General features: G+C 43.5%; 1 protein-coding gene across 1 annotated transcript in view; it reads left to right on the forward strand.

Moving 5' to 3' along the window:
- LOC137640512 (amyloid protein-binding protein 2-like) overlaps positions 1-24,313 on the forward strand; it is a 52,988-nt gene that overhangs the window by 23,727 nt on the left and 4,948 nt on the right. Inside the window, exons 3-6 of the mRNA XM_068373038.1 lie at positions 10,914-11,018; positions 13,696-13,856; positions 18,321-18,489; positions 22,667-22,807. Of these exons, the coding sequence (XP_068229139.1) occupies positions 10,914-11,018; positions 13,696-13,856; positions 18,321-18,489; positions 22,667-22,807 (576 nt within the window). The remainder of the gene's footprint in view (positions 1-10,913; positions 11,019-13,695; positions 13,857-18,320; positions 18,490-22,666; positions 22,808-24,313) is intronic.

The raw sequence follows: 24,313 nt of genomic DNA on the forward strand, positions 1-24,313 counted from the left end.
TGCTAGGACTCCATATGTCTTATGTTTCTGTGCCGCCTCCTTTCACCCATACAGAAGCAGCTCCTGACGTGACCTCCTCCATAAAGGCCCAGCCCTCTGAAGGTGTGTTTTATCTTTGACCCTCGCCTTCTGTAGTCTTTTCACCTTCAGCAAGGAAATCTTTGACTAAGACTTCTGAGTTTAGGAAATCACTTTGTATCCTCTCGTCCCAACCCGATTCTGTTAACCTCTTCCGCTGAGGTCACCCATCTCCCTAAAATGAAGCAGTGAGAACGTCTACTGTGTGTCCAGCCCGCTCCAGCTTCCCTTTCACGTGAACTTGACACGAGTGGAACTATGTCCCTTAGTAAGACATTCTCCTTTGCTCCAGCTTCAGACACACATCGTCCCCTTCCTTCATGAGACTCAAAAACTTTGGGGACTTCTGGGTGCAAAAGACAAGATAGATCTTCCAACCACCATGCCCAGACAGACTACACTAAATCTTCATGCTCACACTTACCTGAATGCGTAAGATCTTTGTAAGAATTCTCCATGCACATCAGTACCTGTGCACACACAATCCCCATAAGATAACCTTACGCACTAGATATCCATGCTTTTAATATACTCAAGCTAAAACCCTTTGTGCTGGTTCCCCATGCGCTAGATCACTATACACTAGATCTCCACAAGCCAGAAATATCACAAATTTTTAAGTAATTTGTATTTTTCCTAACATACTTACCTCGAACTACTTTCTTAGGAGGTACCTGGAATCTCCTCTCAACCGACCAGAGTTTTGTGTAGTTTACCCTACTTCCGTTTTCTGTGAGGACTACCCCAGGCGGAAGGATACGTGCCCTGAGGCTAGTCCCGAGCCAGGTCGCGTGTTAGCTTGGGTCTCGACCCTCAGTAAGTTCTTGGATGTTAAAAATATCTAAGGGTCAGTAAGGCACTCGGGGAAGGAAGGGAGGGCCATTACCCGAAAGTAGTTCTCGGTAAGTATGTTAGGAAAAATACAAATTACTTAAAAATTTGTGATTTGTTCTAACACGGAGACTTACCTCGATCTACTTTCTTAGGAGACTTACACTTTAGGAGGTGGGAGTGTCTTTCTGACCTCAAGACCCAACTAATCCGGGCAACAAGGAACCTAGGTAGGAAACTAGGTTCTAAGATATCTGGAAAACGAAACGTAGGGAAAACTACACAAAGAGCTCATGTTAGTGTCTAAGTACTCACCCTTAAAAATCCCACGATGCTGAGTCCTGTGACGAAGTTGTGAAGTCATGTCTTGTGCAGGTTCTATCTGGGTCTATCTCTGGGGGTCGGGAAAGGAAAGGGACAAGGATGAAAGGAAACGAACCTGTGCCTCTTGGTTTTGCTACCCACGATTTTACCTGGGGCATCACTGTTAAATCGCTTGGAGCGCGGAGATGACTGTCCCAATAGAGAACCCGTCTAGAGATATCCTCGAGCAATTCTTGAGGTAATGAGTTGTGAAGGTCGACTGGTTCGACCAGGTGCCTGCTCTAAGGATCTGGGCCACCGCCATGTTCTTCTCAAAAGCCAGAGAGGTACTTAGACCCCTAATGTCATGGGGCCTGGGATTACTTGTCAGGGGAAGGCCCGCCTTGCTATAGGCCCTGACAATCACCTGTCTTAGCCAATAGGAGATGGTATTCTTAGATACCTGCTTTTTCACTGTACCCGTAGAGACGAAGAGGTTTTTGATACCAGGACGGAATTAGCCGTCCACTCAAGGTATTTCTTCTCGGCTCTGACGGGGCACAACTTCAAATCCTCCGGATTCCCTGATCGAGGAATCGCTGGCATTGAGAAGCCTTCGAACTTAGGATCCCAGACTGCTGGATTCTGTGTTTTAGCCACAAAAGAAGGGACGAACATGAAGGAGATCTCACGCCATCCCTTCGTATGAGAGACTTCGTAGGACAACCCATGGATTTCTCCCACCCTCTTAGCTGAAGCCAAGGCCAACAAAAAGACCGTCTTGAGAGTGAGATCCCTGTCCACTATGTCCTTCAAGGGTTCGAACGGTGGTTCACTTAGTATTTTGAGTACTCTTGCCACATCCCACTGCGGCACCCTGGAGGTTTGCGGAGGGCATGCTTGTTCGAAGCTCCTGATGAGCATAGAGATATGCCTAGAGAAGCCCAGATCAATGCCCTTCAGAAGGAAAACTTGGCCCAAGGCTGCACGGACTCCCTTGATGGCTGGTATTGATATGCCCACCACGTCTCTGAGGTGTACGAGGAAATCCGCAATATCCGGAACCGAAGCTTTTAGAGGCTTGATGTTTCTTGAGGAACACCATTTCGTGAAAGTGGTCCATTTCGCCTGGTGGACCGCTGCCGAAGACCGCCTCAGATAGAGCGACATCCTCTCAGCCGTTCCTGCCAAATATCCTTCCTTTCTCAGGAGACGCTCGATAGTCTCCAAGCGTGAAGGCGAAGAGACCGAGGATTGTCGTGGAACCTTTGGAAGTGTGGCTGCTGCAGAAGGTCTGGTCTGTCGGGCAGAGGCCACGGGGGAAGACACGCTAGGTCTCTTAGATGCGCGAACCACTCTCTCTCCGGCCACCAGGGCGCTACCAAAGTCATCCTTAGGTTGTGAGCTGCCCTTACTTTGTTGAGCACTTGCCTGATCAATGCGAAGGGAGGAAAAGCGTACACGTCGAGATTGTCCCATTTGTGCTGAAAGGCGTCCTCCAATGCCGCCTTTGGGTCTGGGACAGGAGAACAGAATACGGGAAGTTGTGCGTTCAGTCTGGATGCAAAGAGATCCATCACCGGCGAACCCCATTTTTGAAGGATGAGCCTGGCTACTTCTGGGTGAAGAGACCACTCAGTTCCCACTACCTGGCCCATCCTGCTGACCCCGTCGGCTAGGACATTCCTTTTCCCTGGAATGAACCTTGCTGAAATAACGATTTGTTCTGACTCGGCCCAATCCAGGATCTCCAACGTGAAGATCGCACAACTCCTTCGACTAGAGACCTACGTGTTTCTTTATGTACGCTGCTACAGTGGCGTTGTCGCACATCAACACCACTGTGTTTCCCCTTAGAAGATCTACGAACTGTAGGCACGCTTCTCGGACTGCCTTCATCTCTAGGACGTTGATGTGCTGTGCTTTCTCTTCTTCCATCCAAGAGCCTCTTGCTGACTTGCCAAGAAGGTGTGCCCCCCACCCCTCCTTGGAGGCGTCTGTGAAGAGAAGCATCTCGGGTGGCTCGGCTGCTAAGGGCATCCCCTTGAGGGTATTCGCTCGATCCTGCCACCACTCCAGGGATTGTTTTGTCTCCGGAAGAACGGGAATTAACTTGTAGGGGGAGTCTAACTGGTTCCAGAGCCCCTTCAGGTTCCATTGTATGCTCCTGAGTCTGAGTCTCCCTTGGGGGACCAGTTTCTCTAATGATACTAGGTGACCTATCAACCTATGCCAGTCCTTGGCTCTCCTGGGCTGCCCTGAAAGGAAGGGCCGGAGGATCTGGTCCAGGTTGTTCAACCTCTCCCCCGACAGAAAGGCTCTCACTAGGCGGGAGTCCAGCACTATCCCCAAGTAAGTCATCCTGGTGGAGGGAGACAGATGCGACTTCTCCAGGTTGATAGTGATACCCAGAACTTTGCAGAATTGTATTAGTTTCACGCCTTGATCCTTCAAAACTACCTCTGAGGAAGAAAGAAGCAACCAGTCGTCCAGGTAGCGAATGAGGCGAATACCCCGTTCGTGAGCCCAGACGGAGATTGTCGTGAAGATCCTCGTGAATACCTGGGGCGCTGTTGACAATCCGAAGCAGAGGGTCTTGAACTGCAGGATCTGGGTACCCCACTTCACCCGGAGAAACTTCATGCTTGAGGGGTGGATAGGGATTTGAAAATACGCGTCCTTGAGGTCTATGGACATCATGAAGTCCCCTTCTCTCAGGGACTGCAGGACCGACTTCAGGGTGTTCATCTTGAAGTCGGTCTTGCACACAAACTTGTTGAGGGCTGACAGATCTATCACCGGTCTCCAACCTCCCGTCGCTTTCTCCACCAGAAAGAGTCTGCAGTAGAACCCTGGGCCCGGTTGTAGGACCGTTTCCATCGCACCTTTTTCCAACATCGTGGATACTTCCTCCTGTAAGGCTGCCCTCTTCAAAGGGTCCTTGGGTGCTAGCCACTCCGCCCGACTGGCTGGAATCAGAGGAGGCGGTTCTGCCAGGAATGGTAGTCTGTAACCCTCCTTCAACACCGTTACTGTTCAGGGTTCCGCACCGTGGTCTTTCCATGCTTGCCAAAAATGTCTGAGGCATCCCCCAACCTGAGGCTTGGGCAGGAGTAGGGGGCCTCTCACCCTATCTCCTTCTGGAGGATCGACCTGAACGCCCTCTCCTGGAAGCTGAGTAGGACGTTCTAAACGAGGCAGGTACTGTCGAAGCTCCTCTACGGGGGGGGGGGCTGCGGTGGTTGAGCCCAAGAAGTAGATGGGGAGTCTCTTCTCATCTGGCTAGGAGAGGCTCGAGAAGTAGAGGGTCCATCCGACGTAGGTCTTCTGTAAACGGGTCTCCTCATGGCTTGAGGTCTGGGACCGCTCACTTCCTTCCTCCTCATGACCTTCTCCATGATTTCCTCCATTTGTTTCAAGGGAAAAAGCGAGTCATCCCACACGGGCAGGCTCCTCAAAGCCCTCTCTTCCCTGTCAGGGATTCTCCAGGATAGCTTGGTCAGGACCGTATCCCTTCTCCTAAGGATCCAGTTGGCCGATCGGGCAAGAGACTGGAACGTCAAGAACTTCAGTGTCCTTCCCCCGGAGATGATGAGTTCTTTCAGGAGGGCTTGATTCGCTGGGTCTGACAAGTCGTAGGTGGCCTGGATACTCACCAGAGTTGATGCCCACCAGTCCAACCAGGAGGCGACGTTGACCAGGTCTTTAGATATCTCCTCCATCATCGTCGCCTCTGACTGGGAGAAACGAATCGGGGCTGAAGAGGCTCTGTCCACCGGGGCACCCTGACCTAACACTTCAAGGGAGGCCTCCATCCTGCAGGCTCCCGGTCGCTGCCCCTCCGGCACATAATATTTGCTCTGGGACTTTAGACCCTGGAATAACTTTGAGGCATTCTGGGATTTGGGGGCTTCGGCATTGCCCGCCACAAGCTTGTCTACGTGAGTGCGTCCCAGAACCACGTCCCTGGCCACAGGTAGCGCTAAGGAGGGTTTCTGCTGTACGGGGGCCTCCATTAAACGATTGAGGCTGGAACGCCAGGCATCCTCGTCGGCGGGAACGGGCTCCTCGATCCTGTGATGCCTCCGTATGAGGCCTATAACCCTTCGATAGGCCGAATCCTCGGTTGGAGAACCCTCCGCGTCGCCGACCGCGCCCTCCGTCTGTAGCTGAGGCGCTGTCCCGACGGGCACCTCCGTCTGGCGCTGAGGTGCTGACTTGACGGGCACCTCCGTGTGGTAGTAAGGAGCTGTCCCAACGGGTACCTCCGCACTAGGCCTCGGTCCTGGGACGGGCACCGCCGTGACGGCGAGGGCTTCCTTCCTTAACATGTCCTTCAACAATGAGGGTGAGGCTTCCGTGGGCTTGCCCGACGGAGGAAGCCGTCCCTGTGTATCCAAAGGTCGAGCCAATTTTGCTGACTCGACGAGGCTGCCCGTCCAAAAAAGCGACTCCCTCCGCTGGGCGGGTTGAGTCGGTTGTTTTGCGGCCTTACGCCTGTCTGAAGAGGTCCTTTCGCTCTCGTCCTTCCGAGGGTCAAACCTGTGGCTGGAAGAGGGCCTCCTTGGAGAACCGTCTCAGGAACGCCAACTCGCAGAGCTCGGGATCGCAGCGAAGTCCGCGAGCTTCCTGCGGGGGACGAGGACCCATTCTTCTTTGGGAGACCTACTCCTCCTGTATTTCTTCCTCGGAGACCTGGAACGCCTTCTCCCATATCTAGACCTCGAACGGGAACGTCTGCTCCTGGATCTATCCTTCCTCCGGCGGCACCTCCTCCGCGCTTCTCCCTCCGAAGAGAACGATGAACCTGCTACTGAAGACTCCGACGACTCTGCATTAACGCGACCGAGGGGCAGGCGCATCTTCGTTATTTGCTGGGTTCCAGAGGTCGAAGGTTGCAGAAACATGTCAGGAACAGCCGAAAGAGGAGCTGGGGGAGAGTTCGGTCGCTCCACGTTGGGTAACCAGGAACCAAGGCCTTCTTCCATCCTCAACGGGGACCTACCTGGAGTCTTCGGGGGTCCCCATCCGAAGGGATCCGCTACCGGAGAGTCTATCTTATCTTGGGTGCCATCAGCAGCAGAGGTACCTGAAACGTAGGCCCATGAAGCGGGCGAAGAAACAGGGACATTTTTACCCCACATGGGGTCATCAGACGAGACTTGCCCCCCATGCGCAAGGGCAGTGTCTCCAAGACCCCCCGCTAAAAACACATTCAGGCCCCCCACTTGCCTGCAAAGAGTCAGCAACCCCAACATCCGAAGACTAGACTCCTGGGGAAGAGCAATCGGCTTCTTCCCCGCAACGGACTTACCTCGTCCCCTACTCTAGGTAGGGGAAGATGGGAGAGAAACACCGTCATACTTCCCTCCTGGCGACGTCAAGGGCGAAGAGATGCTCGCCTTCCTGGGAGAACGCTTAGCGGACTTCTTTTTCGTACTAAAACGAACCCACTGGATTTCACTCCACGACACACACTCCGGACACGTGTCCGACGGAGAGCACACTCTACCCCTACACGAAGAGCAAAGGGAATGAGGGTCAACCTCCGGCTTGGACAAAAACGCTCCACATGACTTCCCGGCTCTAGGCCCAGGACAACGGCGGGCATGCTCCATAATGCACAACACAACACCGTAAGACACAGGAACGCAGGGAAAGGATAAGGAATACACTTGGGAAAGCACAATGGAATCAAGCGAACACGCAAGAACACAAGGGAAAGTACAGGGATACCATGTGAGAGACACGTGGGACACGTGAGTCGGGGACACAAAAGGTCGCACTGAGAACGGAGAGCGTCGGGATGGTATCACGACGCGACCAGAGAACTTACTGAGGGTCGAGAGCCAAGCTAACACACGACCTGGCTCGGGACTAGCCTCAGGGCACGTATCCTTCCACCTGGGGTAGTCCTCACAGAAAATGGAAGTAGGGTAAGCTACACAAAACTCTGGTCGGTTGAGAGGAGATTCCAGGTACCTCCTAAGAAAGTAGTTCGAGGTAAGTCTCCGTGTTGGAACAACTACGTACTCGGTCTGCACACACTACAGTACAGTATATCCCTATGTACTGGATCCCTATGCACCAAATCTCCTTGAACCAGAACCCCACATATTAGAATCCTACATATGGGATTCCTGTGCATTGGTTCCCCACCTATTAGAATCCCACACACTAGGTGTCCATGTATAAGCAGGTCATCACACATTTACACTCCTTTAGATAGTTCACATTCACTCTATCCAGGTTCTAGGTCTTACCAAACAAGGGTCCACTAAGTTATGGGCTTATTCCCCCAATTTTAGGCCATCCCACTCGAGGGCTTCTCGTGACAGGTCCTCATACGATCGTCCTACACAAAAACATTCATCATTGAAAACCTCCTATAGTCACTGAGGACGAAACAGGTTTCGTTGTCTGACCCCTCTCTACCCCTCAAGTGACAGGGAGATCAAATTCAAACAGCATTCCAACGTTCTACTTAAGAGGCGCCTGTCTCCTTAATATCATCTCCAGCAAGGAAGAAATCCTTGTCTTCTCAGTCCGAAGAGATAAGTACTTTAGAAGGTCTCCTCATGCCCACCATAAGAGCTCCAAACCTCTTCAGACAGACAGCACAAAGATCATCCCGGCATGATCCCGTGAGCCCTTCAGTATTACAGGTCGTTGCTCTGTCATCCAAGACTCATGGCAGAATAAACCCAAAGCTAAGGAAGAAGTAAGCTACAGGTATTTAGCAACTGCTTTAACTCTTCAGGGTATCATCTAGGTTTAGTCTTAGGACCGGAGAGGAAACAGGGAAGCCCTGAGACTACCTATCAGATCAAATGAAATCCTCTCCTCTCCTAAGGGAGAAGGAGTCAAGGGACACAATAGACCCATCAGCTCCTGATTCAGGACCTCAAACTGAGGGACTGTAGCAGCTAGATTTGCCATGCAAATCAGACAACGTGAAGTATTGGCACTCCAGATTTCCTCTATTCAACACAGCTGGAACGATGAGGCAGTGGGTAAGTGAAAAAAGACTTGTCAGGCCTTCTTCCTCTGATCTGTCACCTTCAAGGGCATAGGAGCATCTAAATCATCTTCGAAAGCGACAACCTCAACACCTCTGAAGTCAGCCTTAAAGAAGTTGACTTGAACTTTAATAGCTAGGTTTGCTCTTATTTCTACTCCCTTTCAAAAAGCCTCTTGAAATAGCTTGGCCTTTTCCTTCTTGCTCTGGCCAGGCCAGAAGAAGGGGCAGGAGGGGAACCAGAGGATGCTAAGGCTGGTATTCCCCTCCTGTGACTGCAATAATTTGGGAGATACCTGTCAAGCCAGTGGGCAAGGTGGCAGTATTACAGGGTCAAGGATTGGACAGTAGAGGTCTTTTGGAGCAAATATTCTACCATCTTCTGTTCATTGGCTCTCGTCATCCCCTCACTCAGATTCCCTTCTGGCATAAGTGAGAAAACTGTTGGACAGGAGTGCACTGCAGATCATATGGGATGGCTCTTCAAGCTTTTACAGTCCTCTGTTCCTCGTGGAGAAATCAACTGGAGGCTAGAAACCTGTCATTGACACCACCTGAAGTGTGTTTATGTTGCAAACCCTGATTAAGTATGGAGACGGTGAGCACCATGCAAGATGACATTAGGAGGAACATCTAAAGGATTTTTCCAAACATGAAAGATGCCTACTTTCAGATACTAATCCATCAATCGTCCAAAAAGTGGTTCCACTTCATCTTTTGTGGGGAAAGGTATCAAAATCCTGTGCTTCGGATTTTCTACTACCCCCAAAGTGTTCACTCGCATGTTCACTTTCGTCTTGGCTTGGGCACATGCCAACATCATACATCTCTTTAGAAACCTAGATGATTGCCTGATTGTATCCTCCTCTTGTAGACAGCTTCTTCAGCATCTGGACAAGCTTCTCTTCTTTTGCCAAAAGCTGGGGATTTTGGTAAATCGAGAAAAGTCCAGTTTCATGCCCAAGCAGAGGACGGAATACTTGGAAATACTGATAGATACGACAGCAGTGAGTTTCCGTCAAACAATCACATCAGAAGACTCAGAAAATCTCCCGAAGTACCATCTCCTTTTGAGAAATGATAAGGAGAGCACATCATCCATCAGTTTGGGTCCCAAAAGAACCTACGCAAATGGGAGCTTATGAAGTCGGGGGAGTTGCTTCAACATAGCCTTCAGGAGGAACCTCAACTTGTTAATGGTGCAAGTACTGAGGGTAAAAGTATGAAAGTACCAGACAACCTTCAGAGCGCACTACTTGAGGAAATATACCCACAAGTCTTTTGACACACAAATACACACACACATATCCTGTATATACTCTGAAAAGGGTGTAGATTTATTTATACACTCAGAAAAGGATGTAGGCTCCTTCATGACCATCTGTATCCTGACAGAAACCTAACCTATCACCTAAGAATCTTTTCTCAGGTGAGTAGAAGGTGGCTTGAAGTAAACACCATTGCACCTCTTCAAGTGAGTATCCTGACATCCCCGGGATTTTAAATGATCTAACATGATTATAGGAATTTCCTCCCTCCTAAAGATAAGTCTTGTATTAAAGGATAAGGGTTTGAATTCATGTAGAAATGAATCACAAACTTAACAAGTACTTTGTATTTTTCCTAACTATACAAACCTAAGTCCTTCAAGTTATACTCCTTTCTTCATTCAGCCCGCAATTTGTAAGAGAAGGTCTAATTGGCTACTCCGTGTGCTGACCGGGGGCGGGGCTTTTCCGACGCCGTGTTTCAAATGTTAACAGCCCAGTTTCACCTTCGGTGAAATCAGACCCCTATTAGATGAGTCATGTTTGTACAGTATAGCCAGCCAAAATACAGGTTACTGTACTTTTAGAGTTTTTGATATTTATGAAACAACTTTTTTATAACTGAAAGTTTGTGATATTTATGAAACAACTTTTTTATAACTGAGAGTTTGTGATATTTATGAAAAAAAATTTTTATAATTTTGTATGTTGTAAATCTCCATGTATTTTTTGAAAAAGTACTATTGAACATAAATGGTACCAGGTGTTGTATACACAGTAGTCAAATTTCTAAAAAAGCAAGTCCAAGGCACCAGGGTAAGAGAGGTAGGAAGCAGTAAAGAGAATGCGGAAGGTGATGCGTCTGTAATTCCAACTCTGGTGACAACCTTCCAAAACTAAGGTTAAATAGGATTTTAACAAATAAAATAGGATTTTTGCAAAATCTAAGGTCATTATAAAATCATTCAGATTTTAATGAGAAATGTTAGCCAAAACATAATGAGTATTTACTCTTATGCGTAATCTGTGATAAATATGTCTGAAAATCACCTTGATGATTACTCTGAGAAAGTTCATAGATATTTTTTGCAAATACGGTAAATAATTTTCTATGTATTACCATGTACTGTACCATATTTACTGATTGTCATCGTTTGTGGTTCTTTATATCATGCTTTTCCTTGAGGGGGTAGAGCCGTCGGTACATTTCACTGAAGATTACTTGAGGGTCTTTGCAGCTGCACTTAATTTGTATCCTAATTTACATATGTTCTTACTTTATTTTTTCAGGGTTATACCCCAGTTGAATTTGGGTGCTTAATGGCCTCATAGGGCCAAATGCTGGATCATATAGCCTTAATTCATAACCCCAATTCAGTGTGTTTCATGCTTGAATATTTTTCTCTTTACTCCAGGCCCTGATGGATCAGGCGTTGTCAGATCACCGCACCAAAATCTCAACTTTATTGTCTAAAGAATATGTCCAAAGGTGCTCACAAGTAGATTTAAGTAATCAGCAGGTAAGTTTTGCTAACTTTTATCTTAGTTTTAAGTTTGAGTCAGAAACACTTATAATAATAGGGAATTTTAAAGGTAAAATCACCTATTTTCAAACCAGGAATAACAAATTTATTATCAAAGGAGATATTTATCCGATATCATTCATAATAGGCTTGTATGAGATAGATTTGATTATATTGAAACTAAAGATAGATATATAGAACTTTTATGGTATTTTATTCATATGTATTTTTATTGCTAATGAACATGAGACTGAAAGAAGCTGTTCTGAAAAATATCAAGTTTGACTTTTTAAAAGTCAGAAATAGTAGTAAAAGGCCTTATAAATTATGACAACCCTGGCCTGTAGATAGAGTGACAGTAAATGAGGAAAACAGAAAGACTGAAGTCCATGTCCTGAAGGAACTGGGTTGAGGGTCAGGTGGAACTGGTTGATCCTAAAGCTAACAAGATCTGCAAAGCTAACAAGATCTGCAAAGCTAACAAGATCTGCAGTCCTTGTGGTATAGGAAAGCCTGATGTGTACATCCAGAATGAGAAAGTGGACACAATATGCATTAATCCATCTTCAAGAAACAGAGCCCAGAATACAGTACAGTAGTTATATACAGTATTCCATAGAATAAGGAGTAAGTACAGTATTAATTTTACATCACGGTTAAGGAAGTTCAAGTTATATGCGGATATCATTTAAGAGATGAAAATCTGCTCTGTTAAAAGGTATATGAGTGTATCTTCCTTTCTAAGAAGGGGTAAGTCATAGGAATGAAAATGAGTTGCTCATATAAGTGCATAGAGCACACCCATTTACTGAGAACCAGAGTTCTTAAAGTAAAGGATGCCATGTTTTCAAAAATTATTTTACTTCCAAGTCCAAAGCACTGATAAAAGAAAGGGATTAATTTTTCAAATTCCCAAATATCATTATGAACTTAAGAATATTACATTGCATTTATATTGTTACCTAAAATTAAACAGGGCCGAGAACAAACTCCTGAAGAGGAAAGAAGGAAGATTTTTTAATTCTATAATTATCATTATCAAGAATAGGGCATGAGGTGATATGCAGTACTGTATGTCATCGCTAAAAAGAAATAAAGTCGGGATGAAAACCCAACACTGCTAGAGATATGGAAAGGGGAAGATTTAGCCTTTTCAATCACAGTACAGTACGACAGGAGTCGATCAGTCTAATTAGAAACTTGAAATAAGTTTACAGGTCAAAGAGCAAAGCTGCAATCATGTAATTTGGGAGCTGTTTACTAGACGACACATATCAAAGGGCATAGAAATATTCAGTGCAATAACACAAGATTACCATCAAATTTCCAAGACAATTACCTGCTGTATCATGTTACAAAGTAGGATGTATCAGCAGTCAATTTTGCTTCTCAAAACCCATAGTGATTATTGCAGAGAATCTTTTGAGATTCTGAGTTGTTTTCAGGAATTGAGCATCAAGTTTCAAGGACTAGATTTATTGGAAATAAGTTATTATTAAATAATAGTTAGAGGAATAAGCAGAAAGATATTTTTTTAATTCAGAGACCAATGGGACATGCAACCAGGAACCCTTTTCTAGGCCAGTCCTCCAAAAAAGATGAAGGAAAAACTAGTAGGAACTAACTCCTATGGAAGCATAACCTACTTGAGAAAGGAAGGCTTCAAGAATTAGAGGAGACAAGATCAGGAACAGTTTCAAGGCTGTATGTACAATTGAGGAAGTGGACACTTTTTAACTGATTATTGCAAAGAAAAAACCCTGAAAGAGATGACATAAGGATGTGTTACAAAGATGCCCGTTTAGAGGTGGGATTATCCTTGATGTCTGCAAAATAGTGATGAAAATTATTTGCCTACGGTAAAAATAGAAAGACCCTTTGTACAGAAATAGTATTGAGAGAAGAACTGATAGTTGCTAATCAGTTATATTATCTCTTAACCCTTTTACCCCCAAAGGACGTACTGGTACGTTTCACAAAAGCCATCCCTTTACCCCCATGGACGTACCGGTACGTCTTTGCAAAAAAATGCATAATTTTTTTTGTTTTCATATTTTTGATACATTTTTGAGAAAATTCAGGCATTTTCCAAGAGAATGAGACCAACCTGACCTCTCTATTACAAAATTTAAGGCTGTTAGAGCAATTTGAAAAAAATATACAGCAAAATGTGCTGGGAAAAGAATAACCCCCTGAGGGTTAAGAGTTGGAAATTTCCAAATAGCCTGGGGGTAAAAGGGTTAATAATCTTCATAGAGAAGCGAAACAAAGCATAGGCACCCTGAATATGAGAACTCTTCTAAACACACATTGAAGCCTCAGTACCTGGGATTGAGAAAAAATTTTGCAACTACTTAGTACTGCACTGTATAGACATAATTTGTTTGAGCATTTTACATTTTCTGAAAGATATAATCTCCAAAATAATTTTGAAATATTCTACTGTACTTTAATTTTAAATCAAATTGTTAGTGGACATTGGCATTTTTATTGGTAGCTCTTGTTTAATCATTTTTATTTTAGTTTTTTTCTGTTTTGCAGTAAATTTTCACAAAAATCACTGAATTAGATGAGATTTTCTCTTTGTAAAAATAAAATATGTATTATAGGAGACTTCTGAGGAAGATATTTTATAAATAGTATTATACAGTATTTTAATTTTATCACTCCACAGCAAGTAGATAGTCTGGTTTTGCAAGGACTGTCTGTGTCAACATTTTTAGCTGAAGCAGGATGGTTACCAGATGCCGAACTTATGTTGACGTCTTGCCAAGAACTCATAGCAGACTCTGCAAATCCACAACAAATGACACGTGCACTAGAGTGTTGTCACAGGTACTGTTTATATATTATGACATGGTAGTTTGTTCATACATGGCGACAAACCCTCATTCTTTAATAGGAGTATGTTTTCAGCTTAGCTGGGACTTAGGCTGTTAAAATTTATAGTGGGATGTCGGTAGGTAATAGCAGGTGGATGGGAAGCCCCAACCCCCAGACAGTACACTCTGAGTAGCCACTTTGTTTTCAGCCTCTAAAGAATACAAATGTTTCCAGCGCCGTCGACTATCTGTTTTGATTTTTGTTTTTTCTTTTAGTTTATGGTTAGCAGTTTGTTGTGAATGAGGGAATTCAATAAAGATAAAGGTTTTACAGTTTTCTGGATAGAGTTGGAATCCTCTGGAGGAGTTATTCCTCAATCAGGGGTTCTCTGTTCTTTGGAGGTAGAAGGGGAGCCAGACTCTACTTTCTGGAAAGTTCTTTGCTGCATTAGAAAAGTGAATAACCTCGAAGAGGCAGTAACGTCACCTCTAAAAAGTAAGACGTTGGTGATCGACCTACTTTGCGGCGTGCTCAGTACTGCCAGTCCCAAACTCGAGTTTCCATGGTCAGTTTTGGCCAAAGAAACTTTAACGAAGATAAAAACTCAGGTCTTGGGGGTCAAGGATTTGATTAGGGCAGAGAGGCGTATTGCTTGATCCGGGCAGCCTTCCCTCGGCAATGCAAGTACTATTGCACACAGGAGGCCCTTCCCTCTCTTCCTCTTGAGATGGCAGTGGTATCATTGACACCCGGCCACTCTTATGATGGTTAGCGGGAGCTGTTGGCCATGGAGGTCATAGCCATGGCAACAATGCAGGTGGCTTCCTGGATTGACCACTGGTCTGGCACCGTCAGCTTCTTTCCAGACATCAAGGATCTAACTGACCCAGCCAAGAAGCAAGCCCTTAAGGACATTTTCATGACACAGGCCAGGACAGTAGAATTTCTTATGAACCAGGCTGCCAATGAGTGGGCAAACTTGGTGCTTAGGTGTCAAGAGGCGGTGACTTCTCGTTTCCATAAATGCATCGGTCGTCGGGAGGGATACCATCTGCAACTTGTCCTTTAGGAAGCTATTGCTCTTTTTACCACTAGAGGTACAGGCAGCAGTTGAAAAGTGCCAAAATGAGACCCAGGACTCGAATCTTCAGAGGATGGTGTCTTTTCACCTGCTCAACTTTCTCCGTCAAGATAAGGGAAGCCTTCCACCTAACCAGCCCCGAAAACCAACGGAGAGAGGAGGAGTACAACCTCAACCATCTATCCTCAAAATTCCTTCTGCAGTCTTTCCCCTCTTGATAGAACCAAAGTCGAGAAAGAGGTAGAGGTAAAAGCCTTATCTAGGGAGGTCAATCCCCTCATTCCACCATCATTGGGGGATGCCTTCAGGCCAATAGTGGGAAGTGGTGTTTACAGGAGCAGAAAAATGGATGGTGGAGGTCCTTCAATCTGGATACCTCTTCCCATTCATCAGCTCTTCCCCCTCCTCTAATTCATCCTCTGGCGACATCATCATCATATCACCAGGGGTTGGCAGAAGATCTTGCTCTACAGTAGGAAGTACAGAGCATGTTGCTGAAGTATGTACTTAAAGAGGTCAATGACCCCTCTCCAGGCTTCTTCAGTCAACTCTTTCTTGTAGGGAAGACATCTGGAGGCTGGAGACCAGTCATCGATCTCTCGGCTCTCAACTTCATCCTAAACACCCTTCAAGATGGAGACAGCGGCCACGGTCAGGCAAGTGATAAGACCGCAGGATTACCTGGTGACTGTATCTGGAAGATGCTTACATCAGATTCCATTTCACCCATTCTCCATGAAGTACCTCCGGGTAGTGGCCTTTGTTATTCAGTAGCACCAGAGATCCTAATAGACCTCTTAGAGATATCTCTGAACAAAAAGCTCCCGATCTACTGCTCTTCTGTTCCAGACCCAGAAGCGGTGTTCGAGGACACATTTCAGCACCCATGGGACGACTTCAACGCTTATGCTTTTCTGCCATTCTACCTACTTGAAAGAGTCCTGAATTGAGTAAGAGACTCCCAACCTTTTGTTAAAGTTGGTAGCTCCAAGGTGGCTACCCATGGATTGGTACCCAAACTTTCTGTACCTCCTAACAGAGACTTTGATAGAATTGCCAACTCTCCCAACCTTCTACATCAGCCTCATGCCATGTTCTTCCATAATGCACCGGGGTCTGTCTTCCCACGATGAGGTTATCCAGCATCTCTCTGAGAAAGGCTTTTCTCAAGAGAGCGCGCAGCAGATGTCCGGATACCTCCTCAAATCCTTGGCACGTGTCTACCAGGCCAAGTAGACTATCTTTTGAGGTTGTCATGGGAAAGGTTTTCTCCTCTTGGAGCCTCTATACTATTGATTGCCGTCTTTTTTTGTACTACTTCCGTAAGGAGAAACTCTACTCGATTTTAGAGGTAAAAGGCTATCACTTGGCCTTGAGCCAAGTCTTTAGACTAAAGAGAGTATAGTAGATATTTCTTCAGAGGAAATGTATATACTTATTAGGAGTTTTGAGCAGACCTGCCCTGCAGTTGATGTGAGCCCTCCTTCTTGGAACATGGTAAAGGTATTATGTTCCCTAAAGGGGCGGCCTACTGATCGTTGAGGAAAACTTCTTTTTTTTTTTTTTGCTCACTTTGGCTTCAGCCAAACATGTTGGAGAGCTGCATGGGCTCTCCTACTACATCACCTATTCAAGGGGGGTGGAGACAGATCTCTCCTTTGTTCCAGATTTCATCACAAAAACCGATTCCAGATTTCTATTTTTTCAAATTAAGAGTCTTAGAGAACTAACTGATAACCCTGATCAGCTTTTATTGTGTCCAGTGAGAGGTCTAAGGTGCTATCTGAAATGCACTAGTACCACAAAACCTCGGCTACAGCACCTTTTCGTGATTACAGGAAGAAGCCAGAAGATCATCTCCATGAATATGATCTCATTCTGGTTGAGGGAAATGATCTCTCAAACACTCTTTTCATCTTCCGCGGAAGGCTCACAAGTTAGAACTCACAATGTGAGAGGCATAAGCTCGTCTCTGTCATTCGGGAGGAATTTCTCTGTGATGCAGATTCTTCAAGAAGTGTGGAAGAGGCAAATGTCATTTACCGGTTACTAATAGTGAGATGTAACCCACAGGTTTCTTGACACTTATTCTAGGACCTGTTGTAACTGCTTAGTAGGTGGTGTAAGCTACCTTTGCTAGTCACACAGGTCCAGTAACTGCGAGTCAAGGGCTGTAGTTACATATAAGACTAGGGTGAAAGTGAAGAATGAATGGCATTTCCTTTTCCCTTCAGTCTTCCCCTTCCTTGGGGTACAGCATTGGAAAGCTGGTCTCAATCTGTCAGTCATTCAAGCCCAAACTGCTCCTAAGTATTCCATGCTCAAGCACGGGAGAGTCTTGTCCCCACACTTATTACCAGTGTGGGGAGTGGGATGTAGCCAAGCAAACCCATAATCATAAGATAGTCTTCAAGTTGCAATATCTTCAGACCCCTTAATTGCCGGGACTACCACACAGAGCATTCCAGCTCAAATACAACACTTTTAACAGCTAGGGCTGTGAAACCTGCTGGTTCTCCTTCAGGAGTTCACTAGATGTGAGGAACCCTTACTCCTAGGCATATAAGATGCTCGAGTTTCAGGTTACTAGATTAAGCTTCCAGCTAGTTGGAAAAGGGGACTTCCTCCCACCTAAGGATGAGTCTCTGTAAATAAAGGACTATGGTTACTATTCATGCAGGAATAAATCATAAATTTGTTGGTAATTTATATTTTTCCTTACTATACAAACCTGAGTTCTTTACTCAAACGTGCCCATTAGCACTAGCCCCTGAGAAAGTCCCAGGCTTCGATCTAAGTGAATGGTCAGTGAGCTGGCGAGGGGGCGGTCACCTCCCCACTACCGATAGGTCGGTTTTCACCTCGTTTAAATTTTAACTGCTACGTTCCAGCTTTGCTGTTATCTATTCCTCTATAGTAAAGGACTTAGGTTTGTAATCTTTTTTATATTAGAAAAATGCAGTTAAACTCATTACTGTATATAGTACTGTACTTTTGATGTAAGCTCTTTCCTTCCACCCCAGTATTTCTTGCTGATCACAGATCACACAACTCAGATATTGAAACTTTTAGATGTGGGTGACACTAGAATCACCTTATATATATTTGCAGTACTGTGGCTGACTTTTTCCCTAGAGGGATTGAAGCATCTGAGACAATTGTTATATATAAACAAAATAGCTTATTATAAGTAAAGGTTTGCATGAAAAGGTACTGTACTTTTATTTTAAAAGTAAACTTTTTAATTTATTTCAACCTATGTAAAATATCATTCAAGGTTTTAGAAAATTTAGATCATTTTTGAAAGACGCTTTTAATAGGATATAATTAAATTAAAGGAGGAAGAAGTAAAACCGTGTAATTGCAGTATATTTTATCAGGTTTTTATTTTACAGATTATTACATGTACAGAATGGGTACTGTAGATTTGAGGAAGCTGAGAGGACATACAATCAGGCAATGCAGCTTGTCAGACGGTTACAGCAAGCTGGGGTAACCCCGGTTTTATCTTCACTTTATTCAGAGTTCTCTACATTGTATATGCTCAGATCAAATTATGCAGAAGTAAGTTAATGAGCTTTTAAGTTCTTTGGTTGAAAATAGATCTTAATATATTTTCAACAATGTATACCTGTAATGACATAGGGAATCAGGGAGTGTCATTAGATGGGCAGCAATTATTCAGATATTTCAACATTCACTCACGAATGGTAAGGTTAGATTGTATTTCAGACTTCTCTTAGGTTCCATGAATGTACATGATCAGGTCATAAATTTTATTTAAAAAAAAAAAAAAAAGAGATCAAAGTTTATGTCCTGATCATGTACATTTATGAAACCTAAGAGAAGTCTGAAATACAATCAGACCTTACCATTCTTGAGGGTTAGTTAACAGACACACCAGCAAATATTGAAATACCCAAATAATTGCTGCACCCTTAATGACACTCCCAGGCTCCCTATCTCATTACATGTACAGTATATATATCACCAAATATAGCAAAACATTCATAATTACAGTATATAACACCAAGTAGAAATACAAGTAGCCATTATTTCTGTGAACCTCCCCTGATATTCATATTGATTCACTTTGGGAAGCTTGGATTTATCGACAATTACCCCTAGAATTTAAAAAGTTTCCCATTTTAGAAAAGTAATGCTAAGTCGTTCCAGTGAATGGCAATAAGCAATTGTGTATTGTCCCAGTCTCCTTTTGTGTTTTCAACATGGTCGCTTACAGACCCTACAAGATAGACCTCAATTAATACAGTGGGCCATGGCACATTATGGCTTATTCCTTTGTGTCACGGGATGCTAGGATCAGTTGCCATGTTTTCCTTCTTACCGAACTGGGTATGTTGGTCCCAGGTTTTTAGCCAGCCAATTGGCCACACATGGAACTTCCTCCCACCTAAGGAAGACCCTTTTTAATTGATGTTTTGTTTCACATATTCTAACGTGACTCATTTAATTTTCACTTTCTGCCACATCCACCCCGCAAGTTCCAGCTGAGCTGGAATGCAATCCCCATGTAAATCAGACTCTATCCGCCATATGCGATGGTGGAAGGAGGCAGTCATATTGGCTGCTAGAACCTCGATGATTCTTCATTAGCCATTTCCAGTTTCCACAAGGGTATATCAGCCTCCTGTTGAGATACCACCCCGAGAGAGTTAAGGGGTCCTTTGGTTAGCCAGACAGGCTACATTGAATCCTTTTCTCTTCTTACAGTTTTTTTCTTTGCCTACACATACACCGAATAGTGTAGCCTATTCTTTACAGATTTTCCTCTGTCCTCATACATACAACACATAAATTACCAAACAATTCTTCACCCAAGGGGTTAACTACTGAACTGTAATTGTTCAGTGGTAACTTTCCTCTTGGTAAGGGTAGAAGAGACTCTTTTGCTATGGTAAGCAGCTCTCCTAGGAGAAGGATACTCCAAAATCAAACCATTGTTCTCTAGTCTTGGGTAGTGCCATAGCCTCTGTACCATGGTCTTCCACTGTCATGGGTTAGAGTTTTCTTGCTTAAGGGTACACTCGGGCACACTAGTCTATCTAATTTCTCTTCCTCTTGTTTTGTTACATTTTTTATAGTTTATGTAGGAAATATTTATTTTTGTGTTACTGTTCTTGAAATATTTTATTTTTCCTTGTTTCCTTTTCTCTCTGACTATTTTCCCTGTTGGGGACCCTAGGCTTATAGCTTCCTGCTTTTCCAACTAGGATTGTAGCTTAGCAAGTAATAATAATAATAATAATAATAATAATAATAATAATAATAATAATAATAATACCCCTTTTAAATGACTTAGCTATGTATAGTTAGGAAAAATACGAGTTATTTTAAAAAAAATTTATATTTCTGTGTTTACCTCCCAATTGGATCGTTTCAAGTGTAAATGAAATCTTAATAATAGTTCAGGGAGAAATCCAGGGAAGACTGAACTTTTTTTTATTATAGTGGAGATGATGACAATATTGGCATGTGATTACTGAAATCTGATACATCTTTAACCAATATATTTTTTATTGTGATGAACCTCGGAAGCTCTTAACTTCCTTAACCTCATTTGTAAATTCTTGGAAGACCACCAAGTAGTCTTTTACCTGTTTGGTTGCCCCATCCCCTAACCTGACTTCTCAAGTCAAGTTTGGTGGTATTAGTGCTTCTTTTAATAAGGGATCTGATGGGGCACAGCTCCATAGAGATTTCAGGTCCTCTTGTAGACTATCAAAGTCTTTATTTACATTAGACCCCTCTAATGTGCAACCCTTGCATTCTTGCAATCCAAGTTGCTCTTTTATACAACTAAACAAGTCTTTTTTTATAATTATATTGATTTTTAAAAAATAAACTATATGTCTTAATGTAATTTGAGAATAGGTGTGAAACAGGGTGTTAGGGTTTGTGATATGTAAAGCATACATACAATCATATACCAAGGCACTTCCCCCAATTTTGGGGGGTAGCCAACATCAACAAATGAAACAAAGCAAAAAGGGGACCTCTACTCTCTACGTTCCTCCCAGCCTGACAAGGGACCCAACCGAGTTCAGCTGGTACTGCTAGGGTGCCACAGCCCACCCTCCCCCGTTATCCACCACAGATGAAGCTTCATAATGCTGAATCCCCTACTGCTGCTACCTCTGCGGTCATCTAAGGCACCGGAGGAAGCAGCAGGGCCTACCGGAACTGTGTCACAATCGCTCGCCATTCATTCCTATTTCTAGCACGCTCTCTTGCCTCTCTCACATCAATCCTCCTATCACCCAGAGCTTTCTTCACTCCATCCATCCACCCAAACCTTGGCCTTCCTCTTGTACTTCTACAATTAAGTATTGCATTCATCACCTTCTTTAGCAGACAGCCATTTTCCATTCTCTCAACATGGCCAAACCACCTCAACACATTCATATCCACTCTAGCTGCTAACTCATTTCTTACACCCGTTCTCACCCTCACCACTTCGTTCCTAACCCTATCTACTCGAGATACACCAGCCATACTCCTTAGACACTTCATCTCAAACACATTCAATTTCTGTCTCTCTATCACTTTCATTCCCCACAACTCCGATCCATACATCACAGTTGGTACAATCACTTTCTCATGTAGAACTCTCTCTACATTCATGCCCAACCCTCTATTTTTTACTACTCCCTTAACTGCCCCCAACACTTTGCAACCTTCATTCACTCTCTGATGTACATCTGCTTCCACTCCACCATTTGCTGCAACAACAGACCCCAAGTACTTAAACTGATCCACCTCCTCAAGTAACACTCCATTCAACATGACATTCAACCTTGCACCACCTTCCCTTCTCGTACATCTCATAACCTTACTCTTACCCACATTAACTCTCAACTTCCTTCTCTCACACACCCTTCCAAATTCTGTCACTAGTCGGTCAAGCTTCTCTTCTGTGTCTGCAACCAGTACAGTATCATCCGCAAACAACAACTGATTTACCTCCCATTCATGGTCATTCTCGTCTACCAGCTTTAATCCTCGTCCAAGCACTCGAGCATTCACCTCTCCTACCACTCCATCAACATACAAGTTAAACAACCACGGCGACATCACACATCCCTGTCTCAGCCCCACTCTCACCGGAAACCAATCACTCACTTCATTTGCTATTCTAACACATGCTTTACTACCTTTGTAGAAACTTTTCACTGCTTACAACAACCTTCCACCAACTCCATATAACCTCATCACATTCCACATTGCTTCCCTATCAACTCTATCATACGCTTTCTCCAGATCCATAAACGCAACATACACCTCCTTACCTTTGGCTAAATATTTCTCGCATATCTGCCTAACTGTAAAAATCTGATTCATACAACCCCTACTTCTTCTAAAAAAGCAATATGCCATAAATGAGTTAAATTCCACAAAGATTGAGTACAGCATCACCTAAAGATGGAAGGCATGGTACCATAGTTGAAATTTGGAAAAGCCAAGCTAAATAATTATGTAATGTACTGTATATTTTTAGATCATCAGTTACACACTTTCAAAAAATTAGAAATGTCATACTAATAAAGATTTAGTTTTTTGTCACAATTTTCGCATATGTCGTCCTGTACCTATGGGATGATTGCCATGTATGACAAATGCAATTTATAACTTTAGCTAGTTATCCGTCACTGTACATGCTTGATTCTGTTAGGGGTAACTTCTTGTTATTAAATGTTTATATTTTGTATTTTCTCAACAGGCTTATAGTTGGAGTGTTAAAGCTTTGTATGCTCTTGTTGCCAATTTCCCAAAACCTGCTCTCATCGATGTACTAAGACAGTCGGCAAAAGCGTGTGTGCTGAAACGCGAATTCAAGAAAGCTGGGTTACTGATCAAGCAGGTATGTTGATAATCTATACTCAAGATAATATGCTGTTTTTTTTGTTTTTTTTTTTCCCTTGTTCCTGTTTCTATTTATTCTGAAACAGACAGGTTAATCTCAAAATTTTAGGATTCCTCTTTTCTCTGATTTTAAATAAAATGTGCAATTACTATATGTTATACTGGATAGGTACAGTAGAATTGGAGTAGGCTAAGAAATGTCAGAGGAGACATGCTTTTAGAATTTGCTAAAAAAAAAAAAAAAAAAAAAAGTCTTAAAATCACGAGCACCTTTTCCGATCACTTTCCTGACACAGGTGAATATAATCAAATGGGTGCACCCCAGCATTCCTGGGACACTGCTGTGAAAGACACGTCCAGAAATTTGACTTTCAATGACACCGCCTGTGCCAAAAGACCGAGGTTTTCTGACCATTTTACCCGTTTTAGTCGATTCTGAATCACCAGAATGTAAATCGTGTCCAGAACAGAGGTCCTGTTCAAAAAGACGACAGGTATAAATGGAAATCCCTCATCTTCAACAGAACCATCGAAACAAGCTTCTCAAGAAGCGCCGTGGTCCTTGAGATGCTTAGTCACATAAAAACAATCAGTGCTTTCATCTGTTTGAACTTCAACAAACACAGGAAGGAGTGAATCCTTTTGACCGAAAAGGAACCGTTACTACTATCATCGCCAAGTACAGGAAAAAAAGAACACCCTATATTTTTGCAGTATCAATATTCTGCGCATATAGGTCCGTGAAATATTTTAATTAATAATTTCAGGGTTTTTGAGACTTGCAACATTCTCTGTGTTAAGATTGATAAGCACTGCAACATTCTTGTTCACACGGTTTTTCTCTTTCCTTTTTATCTCTCCTACCATACCCTATACTGTATAGAGTATAGAAAATGCAGCTTTTTTATTTTTCTACTGGATAAGTATTGTTCTCAAGTTGCCATCTTATATTTTTATATTTCACTTCATAAAAATGTGTATGTATGAGGAACAGTGGGTCACTTGGTATGTAGAATCTCATCATTGATAGATATTGGGTCATGTAAAACATAAAATATCTCGGAATGAAACCTACTTGCAATACATTACTGTAGTATGAATCCCTCAGCTCAATAGGACTTTCGTGAGTCATGGAACCATCAGTCTGCATACAGAAACTAGGAAAGAAGCTGTCACAATGGAGTGAAAAAGAACTGCTAAGTAGAAAATTGTCAAATTTTAAAGATCTATGCATTTGGCATATGATTTAAATTTTTTTAATTTTTGTCTTTTGTAGTTTTGTGTATACTGTAAAGCAAATGGTATTAGGATCATGATTTTGATAATTGCAGTAAATCATTTCAAGGTATAGCAGAGGCTCTAGTCAAGGCGACATGTGTGTAGTTTCCCAAGGGGTTTCTTCAGTTTGAAGAAAAAAATAATAAGTAAGTAAATAAGGGAGGTGGAGAGTCATATAGTATTACCTTTTTATTATTTTACTTTTACATAATGTCTGATTAGACTT

This window comes from Palaemon carinicauda, chromosome 5 (genome assembly GCF_036898095.1).
Source record: "Palaemon carinicauda isolate YSFRI2023 chromosome 5, ASM3689809v2, whole genome shotgun sequence".
NCBI lineage: Eukaryota > Metazoa > Arthropoda > Malacostraca > Decapoda > Palaemonidae > Palaemon > Palaemon carinicauda.